The sequence below is a fragment of the Balaenoptera acutorostrata genome, chromosome 21 (assembly GCF_949987535.1).
Source record: "Balaenoptera acutorostrata chromosome 21, mBalAcu1.1, whole genome shotgun sequence".
NCBI lineage: Eukaryota > Metazoa > Chordata > Mammalia > Artiodactyla > Balaenopteridae > Balaenoptera > Balaenoptera acutorostrata.
Genome location: NC_080084.1, coordinates 29,012,834 through 29,028,947, shown reverse-complemented (window position 1 = coordinate 29,028,947; position 16,114 = coordinate 29,012,834). Strand labels below are relative to the sequence as shown.

At 55.7% G+C, this 16,114-nt stretch overlaps 1 protein-coding gene across 7 annotated transcripts in view; it reads right to left on the bottom strand.

Annotated features, from left to right (window-relative positions):
• Window positions 1–16,114, bottom strand: part of ARHGEF10 (Rho guanine nucleotide exchange factor 10) — an 86,777-nt gene that overhangs the window by 37,130 nt on the left and 33,533 nt on the right. For 5 of the 7 annotated variants that reach the window (XM_057537242.1, XM_057537246.1, XM_057537245.1 and 2 more), the window contains 6 exons: window positions 13,324–13,438; window positions 10,387–10,493; window positions 6,538–6,615; window positions 6,131–6,310; window positions 4,333–4,449; window positions 2,445–2,537 (listed from right to left, as the gene is read on the bottom strand). In XM_057537242.1, the coding sequence (XP_057393225.1) occupies window positions 2,445–2,537; window positions 4,333–4,449; window positions 6,131–6,310; window positions 6,538–6,615; window positions 10,387–10,493; window positions 13,324–13,438 (690 nt within the window). The remainder of the gene's footprint in view (window positions 1–2,444; window positions 2,538–4,332; window positions 4,450–6,130; window positions 6,311–6,537; window positions 6,616–10,386; window positions 10,494–13,323; window positions 13,439–16,114) is intronic. The other 2 variants (XM_057537243.1, XM_057537247.1) reach the window with 2 other exon arrangements.

Here is a 16,114-nt window from a genome sequence, read left to right as displayed (position 1 = left end):
CGGCGGGTCTGCGTCCTGAGCGCCCAGCTCTGAGCCGTTGGTTCGGGCGGAGCGGGGGGGCCCTGCAGGAGCACAGCACGGGCACCGACGGCACCGCGAGAGTGGTGAGAGCCAACTCCAGGCTCTGAGTCAACGTTCAAGGGGGACGTCTACGCACCGGGTGCAGTCACCTTGCCTCGCAGAGAAGGGCGAGCAAGACCGAGGCCTCCCTGCCCGGGCCACCCGGCCCGCCCGCCCCCGGGAGCTTCAGCAGCAGAGCACTGTCTTTTTAAGCTTCCTGTTCTTTTTGGTCTGGAAAGAACTCGCCGAACGATCGCATGTTCCCCGTGTGAATGAACAACACACACTGCTCCACGCGATCGTTTCCCCGTGAACCACATCAAACCCTACAAGGCAAATGAATCATCCTCACAGGAGCTCTGGTACCAGCCGGGCAGCCGGGTCGCGCCCGCCCGGATCCCAGCACCATCCGCAGAACCAGCGCCGCACGTGGACGGACAGCTGAGCGGAGGAAAGAGGGGTGCGCGGCGGCCGCCAGGCTGTTACTTATCGGGGTACAATACGGGGGAGAACACGGGAGTCGGGATAAAGACAAAGGCTCCTGGGGGACCACGTAGTGGAAACCGGCAGGCCCAGAAAAGCCAGGGGCACAGCGTGATCCCAAGCTCTGGGGGACGGCTATAGGGTCATCGCAACTACAGGTAACAGGCCCCGAGAGCCGAGGAGGGTCAGGTGTGGTGAGACGAGGAGAGGCAGGGGAGTGGCCGGGGGTCAGAGGCACGGGCCCCTCCACGCCATCCCCCTTCACTGCCCCTTCAGCGCATGCAGACGCAGCAGGGCTCGGAGCTCGGCGGGAGGGGAGTGCCTGCCCCATCTTCCACCCCACTCCTCTCCGGGAACAACTCCCAGGAGCATCTTACCCGCAAAGCGGGGTCCCTGCACACGGACCTGTAGGTATCTCTGAAGTATGGAAATACAGAAGTACAGAAACCGCCCCTCTCTGACGCCCACTGCGTTCTCCTAGGAACCAGCCCTGCCCTGTCTGAGCCCCCTGCCCCTGTGAACTGCCTGTGCTCAGACAGCAGGAAGGACTGAACACCTGCCCGCGGGAACCGCGTTCACACAAACCTGGGACCAGCCGTCTGGGTGCTGTGCTGCCATCAGGCCGGGGTGAAAGCTGTTTTCTGCCCTGGAGGGTTGGGGGCTGGCGCCCAGGTGGGGCGGGGGGGAGTGGGCGGAGGGGACCAGCTGTACAGGAAGCTCTAAGGAACCCGGGAAGGGCCAGGCCAAGCGGCCGCATCTGTCCACGAGGATGTGTGCTTAAACCAAAACCCTAGAGTCTATCGTAACTGGATTCGGACTTCAAGAATTTTCATTTGTTACTGCTCAGCAAACTGAAACATTTAGAGGTAAGTAAAAATAAAAATAAAAGGAAAGAGCAAACTTCTTACAAGGACCAATTTTTAAAATTTGGAACCGTGTGACGGGTGGGCCCATCGAGGCCTCAGGCCTTTGATGCACCCTCTCTGTCCCTGGGGATGATTTCACGGTTCATCTTTCATCACTTTTAATGACCAGGCGAGCCAACAAGTCGCCTGATTTAACTATAGAAACGAGCTGAGTGTCACTGAGAAACCAGGAGAGGCGGAGGCCACCGCAGACCCTCCTCGGAAATAACCGATTCAAACGCCTGACGCTCATCTAAGGAGGGTGAGCCCTGAGCCTGCAAGGCGCGCGGGTCCCAGGTCTCGGGGGCCTGACGGTGCATCACACGGCAGGGCAAGGCCTTCCGGATCCGACGATGCTTTATATCTGCACTCAAAGCCAGCTCTACTCTTTAAATCAACGCACGCACCTAACTGAGAATTCTTGGTCTAAGAAAACGTAGGGTCGGAGTATCTGGGAAATCTCTCTGCGCAGCTCCCACTCCCCAAGCAGCGGGTTGGCTCCGCCGCTGACCGGCAGCTTCCTGGGCCTGCCCCTCCCCTCTGGGCACACACTTGACCCCAGAGCAGGACCCTGGACATCTGGTGTCTACCTGCCTGGTGACCAGTCCGGCCCCCAGTGCACGAGCGTGTGTGGTTAATGAAAACTCACTCGGCTTTGCCCCAGTTCAGGCCCCTGGCCCAGGGCCCCTAAAGCCCTCGTAATTTCCTGAGTGATGGGGGACGTCTGGTGTTCCTAAGAAGCCTCTCTCACCCCCCAGAGTCTATGCTGATGAGGGGGGTCCCGACGGGCCCAGGAGAGGAGCTCAGGACGGGCGGGGGCCAGAGGGACCGGCAGCTGCAGGCTGGGGTCTCGCCGCCCCCGGCCCCGCCCTGATGTAAGCGACCCGGGAGCGGGGGCAGCTGAGAGCCCGGCATCTGCACGAGGAGATGCTTGGACATGGAGGGACGGACGACGGCAGGACGGGACCACTGGCCGAATCGCGCAGGAGGCCTCACCTGGAGCAGCAGGATGAACTGCGGGAACCTCTGGATGGGCTTCGTCATCAGGCTGTGCAGCGTGACGCGGTCAGGGCTGGACTCCTGGCACTGCTGTGGGGTGACAAAGGGCCGGCACTCGCGGCTCCCGCCGGGACGCAGCCCCCGGGGGAGCTCGCACCTGCTCCTCTCCACAGAGAGGCTGCCTCCAAACCTGCTCCAAACACCGTCTACACCTCACACGCCGCCAGTGCACGCTGACGTCATTCAGTCTGCAGCGAGCCCTGGCTGCTTTCTGAACTGAAACCTTCAATGTTTTTATTTGATGTGTTAAGAGCCATTTATGAGCTAATTTCAATACTCTAAGAGTCAAACTAGTTTTTAAGATTCTACAATCACAACAAAGTGCAGCTACAAAAAAAAAAAGAAAGAAGAAGAAAGTGACAGAATCCCAAGTTGGAGTAGCACGGGCCCCTAAAGGCACCTGCCCTGCGCCTGGGGCGCAGTCCCTGCGGCCGCCACGGCTTGTCCCGCATTGGGACAAACCTCCCCACTTCAGCCCTCGCTCTGCCGTGAAGACTCGGGGCGCGGCTGGGGTGTGTCTGTGTCCTGGCAAGTCTCCCCAGGGGAGGCCAGGGGGGAGGGAGTCCAGGGCCAGGCGCCCCCCTTCCTCCGCAGGGGGGCTTCTCTGGCAGGAGGGGATGCCCCAGGCTGACCATTTACAAACTGGGGAGGAGTCCCCAGCTCTCTCCAGCTGAGGGGCCGCGTGGTGCGGAGCCCGGAGCCCGGCTTGACCTCGTGGACACCAGGCGCCTGGGGGAGGACAGGAGACTGGATGGCCTGCCTTCCCAGGCCGCCGGGGGCTGGCGGCCTGACGGTGGGGCTGCAGTGGCCTCCCGTCAGGTCCTGTCGGCCAGCAGGACCACAACAAACTCCTCAGAAAAAGTATACTTTAGATCGTCCCATGTTTCCTTTCTCCTGCTGTGACGGGGGAAGGCCAGAGCGCCGACCACAGCTTTCCAGAGGCGGGTCGATCTCAGGACGGGCCACCTCCACCCCGGTCCTGCCTCAGTGGGAGCCACTATATCACATGAGAGGGAGGGGGGTATAGCTCAGCCTAAATAAGCCTTCACCCTGGGCGAGGATACCCCCCAGGGTTCACTGTGCAGGTGGCAGAACCTTCCAAGGACACAGTTCAGGTAACAGGAACAGGCTTTGGTCCCAGGTCATAATGCAAACTGGAGCCTCAGGTAGATGAAACTCCGGCCCCGGGGACTCAGTATCTGAAGGGGAACTTTATCCTGGTTCCACGGGCGGCGAGCCCTCTGGGCACGTTTACGTCCCAGCCTGTGACGGGTGTCTTTTGATGGGGATGCCGCTGATTCAATGTCACCCATCAACACCCACCGGGGACTCTCCGCAGCTGCCCTTCCCGGGAGGATGGGGAGCCCCCCACCCGACGTCAGAGGAGGAACAGACCATGCAGCCCCCCTACCCACCACGGGGGCTCATCTTTAGGGGGTCTGCTCACGGCCTGACCCAAAGAAGCCAAGGAGCCCCCGACCGAATCCGAAACCACCTTCTGTCACTCCTAACCCTGTGCTGAGCAACAGCTGGCTGCTTGGTTTGGGGTCTGACCTCCACTTTCTGACCCCTCCCATCTGTCCACATATGTCTAAGGATGTGCAAACAAAGGTTATTTTCAAAGAGCTGTGTTGTCACTAAAAACTTCATCTTCCTTTCTAGCACTGATCCAACACCTAGGGTCCTGTTGGTGCTAAAATCTTTACAGTAAATAACATCACACATTTAGAGGGAAGGTTTGTTGAAATTTCACTACAAAGTATTTTGACATCAGACCTGTTATCAGAGGGTGATAAAACACACAAAAAATTTTTAAAGCGCCTACCTTTAAAAATTCAAGAAAAGCAGGTTTTGTAGCACACGTTTTCTTAAGGATTGCCACAGCTGTGCTGAAATTATTCACGTATTCACTGTAAGCATCCAGCACCATGGACTTGGAAAACTGAAATACAGAGGAAATAGAGCAATGTAAATAACGCAGAGTCCAACTGCTTCCTCCCCAAGCTTGCAATGAAAGGCTGGAACCTGTGCTAACGATAACCTCTCGGTCACTGTGATGTTTTCATAGGATAAACTTCATTATGACTGTGTGTGATCATTGTTTTCTTTAAGCAGACTTGCTAGGAATTTTTCAATGGCTGGCTGATCTTATGTGCCAATGCTCTTCAGGGCTGCCCTGCTCAAAACTGTGGCAGTTTGGGTTTCAGTTAAGCAATGTTCCTGACTACAGTCGTATAGAGATGGTGTTGACAGACATCGTCCTTTAAATTCCTGCTGACTGGCACTTTGTGGATTTCACCTCCAGGACGGAGTGTCCTGCACCTCAGCATGTGGGGTCCCAGCATCCTGACCTAACCATCCCCTGGAGATGCTCAGGGGAGGACAGCTGACCGCACCTGTTTCCCCAGGCTGAGGGGCAACGCCACATAGGTCCACTGCCCAATTTTCCCGGAAGCGCAAAGGTTTCCAGAGGCAGAGACATTGGCCTCACTCCCTTTTATTCTTCTAAGATCCCACATATTCTTGAGGACGGACAGCAATTCCCATAAGTAGATGTGTGGCCACTTAGAGAAGAAATGCTTTCATCTAAATTATATATGTTTTAAAAAGATTTTCTTCTACATTAAAAAAATGTTCCCAAGGTAAACATTTTAAGAAGGATAGACTAAGAGTTGAAACTAATATATAAAATAGGCAGAAATGCAAAAAAAAAAGAAAATGTCCAATATCTCTTTTTTGTTTTTCATAAAGATCACTGAAGGGGATTATGCAAATTAATTTTAGTAAGAACTCTCTTTCCACAATATGTTCAAAGCATACTTTATATACCTCATTAAGCACATGCACAGAATATACAGAAAAAAGGTTTCACGTATCACATGACAGCATTCCTCTAAGTGTACGGACACTTAAAAATCTTTCAAGCTCTTGTCCCTTGACAGCGCTGCCCTCAATCAACTTCAGAATCCCTCTGCTACCTCTAGATGGAAAACTAGCCAGTCCACAGTGTGGACGATTCACAAATGGGCCGAAGATAATGGCTCGGAGCCACCCAGCGCTGGAGCTCAGGGCTGCGGCAGCTCCTGCTGGGAAAGGTCAGCGCAGCTGTGGGACCAGCTCGTGTCCCCTTGCGTCCTGTGTCACCGCGGGGCCCGGAGGCTGCGTCCGCACAACGGGACACCAGGTCAGGGAGCACAGGGCTGAGGGAAACAGGTGGGTATCTTCCCACAAGGCGGTTCCCAGGAGGGGTGAGACCCTGTGAGGGCTTAAAGCCGACAACCCCACAAAACCGTTCACAAGCAGGGCCCTGACTTGGCGACGAAACCATCGTCAAATTGCCTGTGATGCCTCTGACGGTGTGTAGTCTGAAGTGTTCCAGGGGCAGCTCCCCCGGAGCCTCTGGACGTTTCTCTCTACATCCTTCCCCTGGGCGCACACGCGTGCGCAGCTTCCCGAGCTCAGACCGGCCCCCGCGGAGAGCTCCGCAGTGTCGGCCGGGGCGCCGTGGGGTGCAGCTGGGCTCAGGCCGGCAGGACACCCACCCTGAGGCATCCGTGCGAGAAGGGAGGGGCCCTGAGCCCAGGGGAGCCCCGCAGACCCTCTGGGCACGCCGGCTCGGTTACCGAGGCCACGAAGACGTCTCCGATCATCTCCACCGAGTCCCACTCGGCCACGCGGCTGGCCAGCGCGATCTGGAACATGCAGTGGCACTGCAGGACCTCCTTGACCCGGTAGAAGACCGCCTTCAGCTTCCTCTCACTCAGGATCTTGGGTTCCATCTCAGACAGCGGCTTCTCGTATTGCTGAGTTAGAAACGCACAAGGACGGCCCAGGCTTTTCTCAGGGTTCGTGAAAGAACACGGAGAAACTCACCTGTGCAACTGCGTTTGTGTCCAAACAAACCACGCAACTTTTGATGTCAATACACAGACACAATTCTCAGATTCTTTTAAGAATTTTGCCAATTTGAGTATCTTATAATTCATAGGTTCACGAAACATATCCATTATACAATATGGCATTTAGTTACCTCCAAAATCCTCATAAGAGCGTCCACGTAGCTCTTTTCACTGTCGACAACCGAACCCAGAATATATCTTCTTACGACCTGTTGAGAATTTGAAAAGACAACAGTCAAAACCTGCCTCAGAAAACACAACAGATAAATTTGACTTCTGTTGAGGCTTGTGGACAAAAAAGTTTTTTGTTTTCAAGACAGTCCATAAGTGAAAACTCCCAAGGCCTTAAAATATATTAGTGCATTAACTACCTACCATTATGGGCACAAAACGTCGGTCCCCCATCACTACAATTCTGTTATTTGTAAACCTCAAATTATAAACCACAACTACAGCAACACAGTTAAATTATGGCATTGACAACAATTTCATTCACTCATCCAACAGTAATGGACTGAATTAACGGATTGTATTTTATGCGCCGAGCACGGAATTACATGGTATTTCATGTATACGTTAAGCATGGAAAAAAAACCTTCCAGTCTTAACTCAAAGAATGCTATTACCAACATATCTAAAATCATTATTCCAAAGTTATTAAAAAAAAAAAAACTTTTGGAAGGTGGAGGTATAGTTTTGTTTTGTTTTGAGGCCATTCGAAGCCTACAAGGCTAAGAACGCAGAGAGTAAATTACCGACGTCAATTCCAGGTGCAAAAACTCCGGAGAGCGGAGCATAGAAATTACAAGACTGCTCCTAACCCCACCCCCGGCAGCCCCATCCCGGGAACCGCGGCGCCACCTGGCGGCAGAAAGCACATCCTCCGAGGGCGCGCCTCTCGTCAAGTCACCGACATCCGCAAGGGAGCGACTCCTCTCCCTGCAAAAGGGCTGCTCCTTCACAAAATGAAGGCAAAAAGCAACCTTCAAGGACACTTAAGGAAGAAAGTGATGTGTGTAAAAGGCAGCTGAGTCCGGAGTTAAAGCACAAGCACACGCGGCCGCAGCGACGACCCCTCCCTCTGAAACGAGGGTGGCACCCCACGACCCAGACACCCCCAAACTGCGGATGGTCAAATTTGGGCCAGGCTTCTCCCAAAATTCAGATTCCCACACACTGTCTCAACTCTGGGGTCAGGATATTTGAGGACTTGCGGTGGCGGGGGGGGAGTCTAACCTAGGAATTAAATATTTTTTTTAAGTCCTGAGACGACACTAATGTGTCAGGTCAAAGGACCTAGAATTGGTATTACTGAAAAATACAAAATAAAACCCCGAATCTCCCCCGGATCCCAGGGCTCCCGCAGGTCGGGTCAGCCCCTCGGTTAAACTCAGCGCGTGGACAGCACAGCCAACACGGGTCCCCAGGCCTCAGGCTTCCCGGGACCCTGACCCCGAGGCTGCAGGGAGACCTCAGCCCTGGACCAGCTTTCCTACGAGGCCACGGGGACCCGCGGGAGACGTGCCTGGGCCAGGAGGTGATTAGTGCAATGGAGGAGGAGAAGGAGGTGTGGTGGGGGCAAAGGGGAGCGGGAGGGCAGGGAGGGGAAGGGGGAGAGGAGGAGGAGGAGAAGGAGGGGCTAAGGGGGAGGGGAGGGAAACAGGGAGGGGGAGAGGAGGAGGGGGGTAAAGCAGAGGGGGAGGGGAGGGGGAAAGCGGAGGGGAGGGGCAGAGAGGAGGAGGAGGAGGAGGAGGAGAGCAGCCCCTCCCTGTGCCTGGACCCTGGATCAGAGGCCGGAGGGCAGAGGATGCGGGCCTCATCCTGCAGCTTCAGTGCTACCTTTCAAGTAAGTGACAACCCAGGAAATAAAGGCTTTCCTCCCACCAAACAGGGCATGTAAAGAACGCTTCATTTGCAGCATTTTTCCTGACAGTTATGTTACCTTATTTCAACTTTGGAAGAAAAAAATCAAAGAGCACTGACATCCGGGTTTAATCTTTTAATGGAAAACTCCCCGGAGAACAAGCAGTAACCAGTGGGGAAGCAACCTCTGCGAATCAGGGGGTAAGAAGGAAGCCTGCTGGGAGCAGCGCAGAAACCGAAACACAAACCCTCTCCGGCCGTCGGCCGTCGTGACCCTGGCGTGGCGCGTTCAGCCCTGAGGGCCACCACACGCGTCGCGTCACTGTCTTGTCGGGCCACGAGGAAGACACCGCAGACGCCAGGTCCCCGTTTCACGGGAAGGAGGACGGCGCTCGCGGAACAAGTGAGCAGCCTGGCCGGAGTCTCCCCTGCCCCAGTGCGGGGCCCGGGGTGGGAACTGGGCCGGGGCGGGGGGCGCCTAGAGGTGCCCTTTCTGCACCAGGGACCCGTCCTCGCTGTCACCACCCGGCCCTCTGGGGGACAAAACTGACTGGCAGGTGTGTGTGTCTGTTGAGACCCTGCGGGCTCAAAACTCCCTTGTCCCCCGTCCCCTGGCCGACCCGCACGCCCTGCTGTCTCCAAGTCTCGGCCTGGCCGGGGACGCCCCGCGGCCACGTGCGTCTGCATGGCGGCCACAGTCCCTCACCCGCGGGGCCCCCCACGGGGCGGCTCCACGTGCCTCCCGACCACGTGACCCCACGCTCTCCGGGAAGAGGACCCAAGTCCTGGAGCCCCAGGGGAGGCCTCCAGGAACATCAAGAGTATTTTTGAGCAATCGATGCCCTTTTTCAGACTTGTGAGGCTAAAATGAGGTGGGCGAGCCAGGAACTTGGGCAACGAGCAGGGGGTCAGTGAACAGCACCCTCTCTGCTCCTGCAAAAACCGTCAACCCGCCCCTGCCAGCAACGCGGCCACATTCCAACCCCAGGAGCACGAGGGAGCTGAGGACGCGGGATACAGGGGGGCACTGGACCCGGCCACGCCCGCCGCCCAATGCCGCCTGACCATGAGGCCCCTCTGGGCCTGGGTGTCCTCCTGTGAATGCGCTCCACAGGGGGCATGCAAGGATGAGGGGGGTGACCCTTACACCTGCCTGATGTGTCCCCTCCTGAGCACACGAGCCCGGCCTCTCACAGCCCAGCACCCACACACCAGACACTTCACTAGCACCTTCAACCCCGCTCTCCTGCCCCCTGCAACCCAACCAAGTGCCAGCTTCCTACTCCAGCCTGACCTATGGCTAACAGCCCCTTGGCAGCCTTTTCAACACAGCTTGTCATCTTTCTTACTAGAGTCTGAACTTACCACAGAGGATTTTTATGTGGTTCTGTCTGCACGCCACATCTGTGCACACGTGTCGTGTGTATGATGCATGCATCTATCAACCACCTTGTATACCTATCACCCACCTACGTCTATCTACCTACATCATCTATTTACATCATTTGTCATCTCTTTCAGTCTCCATGACCTGCATCAGGCTGCCCACGTGGGAAAAACTCAAATCACACCCCACCCAAAACCATCAACCCCTCCCCCCAAAGCCCCCAACTCTGTGGTATGCCCTTGTCTCTGACGCCCTTGTTTCTGAAGCTTTCCTTTCCTTTTACCCAAAGATAATCAAATGGAAACCACGGAATATCTTCCCTCTGCTACCTACAGTATTTTCAGAGACGAAGAAATTCATTGATATTCGGCTAACTTCGTGAGTTGCTGGAAATCTATCTTTTAATCTCAGACTCAGGCACTATGTGCACACACACACATTTTACACAGTCACATCCAGTCCCTTTGTAGAGACGTCACATCAGTGTGAATGAGTATAAATGACCCTCACAAAGAATGCAGACATTCCACTCATTTTCACAATTACACTGGGGCTGATACTCAAAATATTTAGGACCGCTGCTGGCTTAACCCCTTCCTTGCTGGACCAGGAGAGGCCAGTGGAGGAGCCCAGGTGGATGGAATGGCTGGGAGTCTGTGCCAGCAGGTAATTCCCAGCCAGCACAGCCGTCCTGGTACAAACACGGGGGTATCTGCCCTATGCATCCTACCTGCTGCTGAGACAAGCCTTCGGGCATCGGGGTGAGGATGGCTTCCGGGTGCCTGCAGTCTACGTCGATGAACAAGTTCTGCTCCTCTTCAAGACAGGATCTGTGGTCTTAAAGGAAGACAGAATGTGCTTGTTTGACACTGAAACAGGATATAACATCACAGCGCAGTAAAGTTGGCCATCAAAGCAACGCCTTGGGTAGACACCTCAGTTCCACGTCTCCATTCCGCCCAGCAATGAGTAAAGTGAAGTTTTAACAAACCCAAGAAAATATCCTTCCCACAAGAGGAAGGTGGTGTTTGTCGATATTTGAGATTTTCAATACTTGAAGTCTAACTTCTAAAAGCAGAGGTGTCATTTGAACACCTAGATGGCAGAGTAGAAATACATATTTCAATTTCTTAATCTATAACATATCAAAGTCAGAAACAAAGAAAAGCAGCTATGAATGACTAAGAACCAATACTCGATAGTCAGGGAAAACGAAGGGAGACTTAGTAACCTCCTGACTTTCTCCCTTTCTCACTAGAAATCTGAAAAAGCACAACTTCCCCAAGATCAAAAATTCTAGACCAAAATTCAATTCATTTCTAAAAACTTAGATGCAGCTAAGTAATCTAAAGAATTCACAAAACAGCTAGAAACCAGAAAAGCACAGGAATTTTTAGGTAATAGGAACCTGGAGATTATCTAATTCAAAGATACAAAACGCTAGCTGCACAGAATAACTGTCAGAGGAGCTTTAAAAAACCTACAGTGTCTATACACCTATTGGAACGGCCAAAATCCAGAGCAGTGACAACACCAAGTGCTGGTGAGGATGTAGAGCAACAGGAACTCTCAGTCATCGCTGGTGGGGATGCAGGATGGTGCAGTCACTTTGGGAGACAGTTTAGTGCTTTCTTATAAAACTAATCATACTCTTATCACATGACCCAGCAGTCACGCTCCTCGGTGTTCACCCAAAGGAGCCAAAAACTTACAACCACACAAAAACCTGCACACGGATGTTTACAGCAGCTGTATTCACAATCGCCAAAACTCTGAAAGCAACTAAGATGTCCTTCAGTAGGTGAGTGGATAAAATAAACTGTGGTCCATCCAGACAATGGATATTATTCAGCTAAAAAGAAAGGAGCTATCAAGCCACGAAAAGACATGAAGGAACCTTAAATGCGTATCACTAAGTGAAAGAAGCCAATCTGAAAAGACTACAGACTGTATGGGTCTAACTAGAAAAGGTAAAACTATGGAGGCAGTAAAAAGATCAGCGGTTGCCAAGGTTTGGGGGGAGGGAAGGATGAACAGAGGATTTTTAGGGCAGTGGAACTACTCTCTATGATGCTATAATGATAGATATGTTTCCTTATCCATTTGTCCAAACCCACAGAACGTACAACAGCAAGAGTGAGCCCTGACGTGAACCACAGACTCTGGGTGATGGTGATGTGTCAGTGTAGGTTCACGATTGTAACACACGGACCACTTGGTGGGGATGGTGACAGTGGGGGAGGGGAGGGTGTGCATGAGTGGGGCTAGGGGTTTATGGGAAATCTCCGTACTTTTCACTCAGTTTTGCCGTGAACCTAAAACTGCTCTAAAAACAAAATAGTCTTTAAAAAAACCACAACATTCCAGTGTGCGGACGTCTCCCTCAGAGGTCCACTGACGGTCTGGGGGTGGAGGCCTGGCACACGCTATTTGTAAGAGCTCCCAGTTCCTCCCTGTGAACTCCAGGGCTAAGAGCCGCGACTTTAGCCCAGGCTTCCCACCTGACAGCTCAGGAAGCTAAGGCCGCAGGGTTCAGGGGTGTGTGTAATGGGTCCCCTCCCCCCAACCAGGGCCGATCCTATGATACTCCGCTCACTCTCCCCCTGGAGCTGGCTTCCGGCCTGCCCCATGCACCTGGACCCCGTTCCCTTGCGATCCTGGTTCAGGGGTCTCGGGTGGGCCCGAGTCGGCATTTCTGAGCAGCCCCCAGGCTCCGGGGCCCCTAACCCCAACCTCTGCACCTGTGGGGCTCTGCCCGTGTGCCCTCCCACGAAGGGCCCCCTCTGGGGCACCTGCCCCGCTGCCAGCTCCCCACCGGGGAGCACACTCTATCAGAATCCACATGTCCGTCTCAGCCCCTGACACACTCTCCATCCTATGCGAAGAGGCTGGGGGCTCCGTGAGGATCACACCTTCTCTAAAGGCTCAGGTGGCTTTACGGCCAATTACAGTCTTCCTGGGCCATTCGCAGGGGAAACACGTGACCTTAAAGTCCTCTCCCTGCACGGTTATCAGCAGCCCTGCACTGAGCCGGCACCGGCTTTACACATCAGAAGTTCGTAGTGGCAACAAAGAAACGTGCTTCTAAAGGACCAAGTCAGAGTCAGGACGGTCAATCCGCATGTAAACCCTCAGCTACCCACACAGCGGGGTACCTCCTACCACACCAGTGCCCAGACGTGCTCAGACGCTGGAGAACCCTCGCCCGGAGCTTGCTGCCGATGTGAACACACCCAGACAGGCTCTACCTTTCTGACACACAAGCGGCATGGGCTCCTGCCCCTGAGTGAAATGTTTCACAAAACCTGAGAACTCTGGAATCCTCTCACCAGCACAGAGGATCCTGAGTCCCCGCTTAGAGCCCACCATACTCAGCCTCAGCCGTGAGGGGGCAGGAAACGTGCCCAGGAGCCCCAGGCACTGTGAACGCACCCCCGTGACTGTGTTCTATTATCCACGACCCTGCTGAGAATCCTGGGGCTCTGCGGGGGGAGAGCAAGCCCCCGGGGGGACCCCCGATCACCCGACTGCTGGGAGGAGCCAGTTAAGGGGGGGCGAAATCCACCCTCTGCGAGAATTCACTCAACTTCCTGCCCCCCCAGGAGTCCCTGCTGCCCCGCGCCGGCCCTGGGCCCAGGCAGCCTCCCCGAGGCCGCGCCCCGCGGACCTGCAGAGACGAAGGACTTGGTCCTGATGAAGGAGCGGCCCCGCTTCACCACAGCCTTTGTCTTCTCCAGGCCATCCTTGGTGCCCTCCTTGGCGGCCTTCACGAGCTTCTGCATCTGCGGGGAAGGGAGGACGGGTGAGGGCGGGGTGACTCGGTAAAACCTCCTCGTTGCTTTTACTCCATTTTAAAAGAATACTGTCAAGTAGTTTGCTCTTGAAATATCATCTGAAATTGGCTTTTTGATCTGGGAGAGCTTTCTTGGCTGTTGTGAAACTGTGTGTGTGTGTGTGTGTGTGTGTGTGTGTGTGGTTTGGGGCTGTTTGGTTTTGATTTTGCTGGTTAAAAAAAAAGGAGGGGCTTCCCTGGTGGCGCAGTGGTTGAGAATCTGCCTGCTAATGCAGGGGACACGGGTTCGAGCCCTGGCCTGGGAAGATCCCACATGCCACGGAGCAGCTGGGCCCGTGAGCCACAATTGCTGAGCCTGCGCGTCTGGAGCCTGTGCCCCGCAACGGGAGGGGCCGCGATAGAGAAAGGCCCGCGCACCGCGATGAAGAGCGGTCCCCGCACCGCGATGAAGAGTGGCCCCCGCTTGCCGCAACTGGAGAAAGCCCTCGCACGAACCGAAGACCCAACACAGCCAAAAATAAATAAATAAATAAATAAATAAAAGAAAATCCTTAAAAAAAAAAAAAAAAAAAAAAAAGAAGGAAAAGCAAATTTACAAACAGAGCCCTTCCTTAACATAGTTTTTAAAAAGTCTCCTGCTGTGTTTAAAAGTCGGTCTTCGTTTTTATTACAAACACTTGGCAAAGAGCTTTGCAGAAGCCGAGTGCAGAGAGCTGAGGCCACAGGTGTGAACAGTTTGCCCAAGGTCAACGGACAGATGGCAGGAAACAGTGGAGCCCCTGGCTGGAGACCCACCAGCCGGCTCAGCCGCTGGGCACTCCCCAGCCTCCCCCGGGCTTCCCCTGGAGGCCGGTCCAGCGGCTCACAGGCCCTTTGTACTGATGGTCACAGGAATGGCCAGATGGAGAGACCTGCCGGGGTACAGACAGAGGGACGGCCCGCAGGAGGGGTCGGCAGACCTCCTCCTCCGCGGAGACTGAAGGGTTGGAAGGACCACTGGCCCCCGCAGGGGAGTTCGTCCATCCTGGTTCCCTCAAGCCAGGGTCCTGGCACAACACTTAGACTGGCCGTTAGTGCCAAAAGCTTCCAATGACGTGCTTTGGCATTTCACCCACATTTCTTATCCTTTAGACTCTAACGTCTGAGATGTTGGCCACTGGGTACCGAGCGACTGATCATTTACAGAAAACCCAGATGGCCTCTTATGACACAAGCCAACACCCTTCGGGTCTGTCTAGGTGCCGGCCTCCCCGCCCTCCTGCGATCCTCCCCTGGGGGAGAGGCTTCGACACCCGCCTGCTCACCTCCAGGGCTTCGCCTGGCCTCCCTCCGCCGGCGCTTTCTACGGGGCCACTGCCCGGTTGCCCGTCTGTGAAGAGCCGCGCCGGCTGAGGGGCTCTCGGGGGCTGAGTGTGCACCCTGGACTCGGGGGCTGTGCCCCTAGGGGGTTCCCACCCGAGGAGCCTGCAGACTGGTGCTGGACACTCGCAACTCCAGCCCTGAGCGACTCTGCAATTCCTCGCTGTCCCCGCGCCCTAGGCTGCGTCCCTGAGGATGTGCCCTGGGCCACCACCCACCTCGACGGGCACCAGATCCACGTCACACTGCCTGGCGGACCCCGACTCGGACGCCCAGCCGCTGTCCACCGCTCTACCCACCAGGTCAAACGCGGCAAAGCCACGCTGCTGCTCCGACTCCACCCACCAGGTCAAACGCGGCAAAGCCACGCTGCCTGCTCCGACTCCACCCACCAGGTCAAACGCGGCAAAGCCACTCTGCTGCTCCGACTCCACCCACCAGGTCAAACGCGGCAAAGCCACTCTGCCTGCTCCGACTCCACCCATCAGGTCAAACGCGGCCAAGCCACGCTGCCTGCTCCGACTCCTGCATCCCTTCATCCAAACGCGGCTTCGTCCGCTGACAACCCTGGGCAGCAGCCCGCCGTCCCCGCTTCTCCACAGCCACTGCTGGTGCCCCGCGCTGCCTGTGCGCCCCTGCCCGCCCGGCTGCCAGGCGCCCCTCCTTAGCCCCCTCCCCCCCCAGTCGTCCAGATCCCGCCGCCCAGACCCGGGCTGCACACGCCGTCCACGCTCCCTCCAAGGAGTCAGAGAACTAGGGACAGACGGATGGCCAGGGAGCCTGCAGGGGGCCGAGCCCCGGCTCCAGGTGAAGCCACACAGGTGCCGGGTTCCGGGCGGAGGGAATGGCCGCCCAGGGTCGCACAGCTGCGGCGACACGCCAGGCCCTGCTTCTCCTGCACAGGACGGCAGCGCGCAGCCGGCCCCAGACGAGTCACCCCACCTGCTCCTCGCCGCTCTGCCCGCCGTCTGATCGTGCACATTCCCCTCCCTTTGCTGAGCTGGCCTGCCTCGTACCCCTCCCTGGACCACCCGGCCCTGTGCTCCCTGGAAACCCCCCCGGCCTCCAGATTATCCCAGGGGCTCCGCCTGTTTCCTGCACGGAACCAGCCCGACGCCGAGCCGGAGGAGATGCTGTGATTCCGGGGGCTTCGCTCCTGCACCGAAAAGCGTGGAACAGAGCCGTGACGTTCCAGAGACGTTTCTGAGTGAACACCTGCCTCAGGTAAGTGCCTTTCAACACGTGTGAACAAATCACAACGTCAGAAGGACGAAGATCCCACTGAAGGGAAGGTTACTTGACAGTG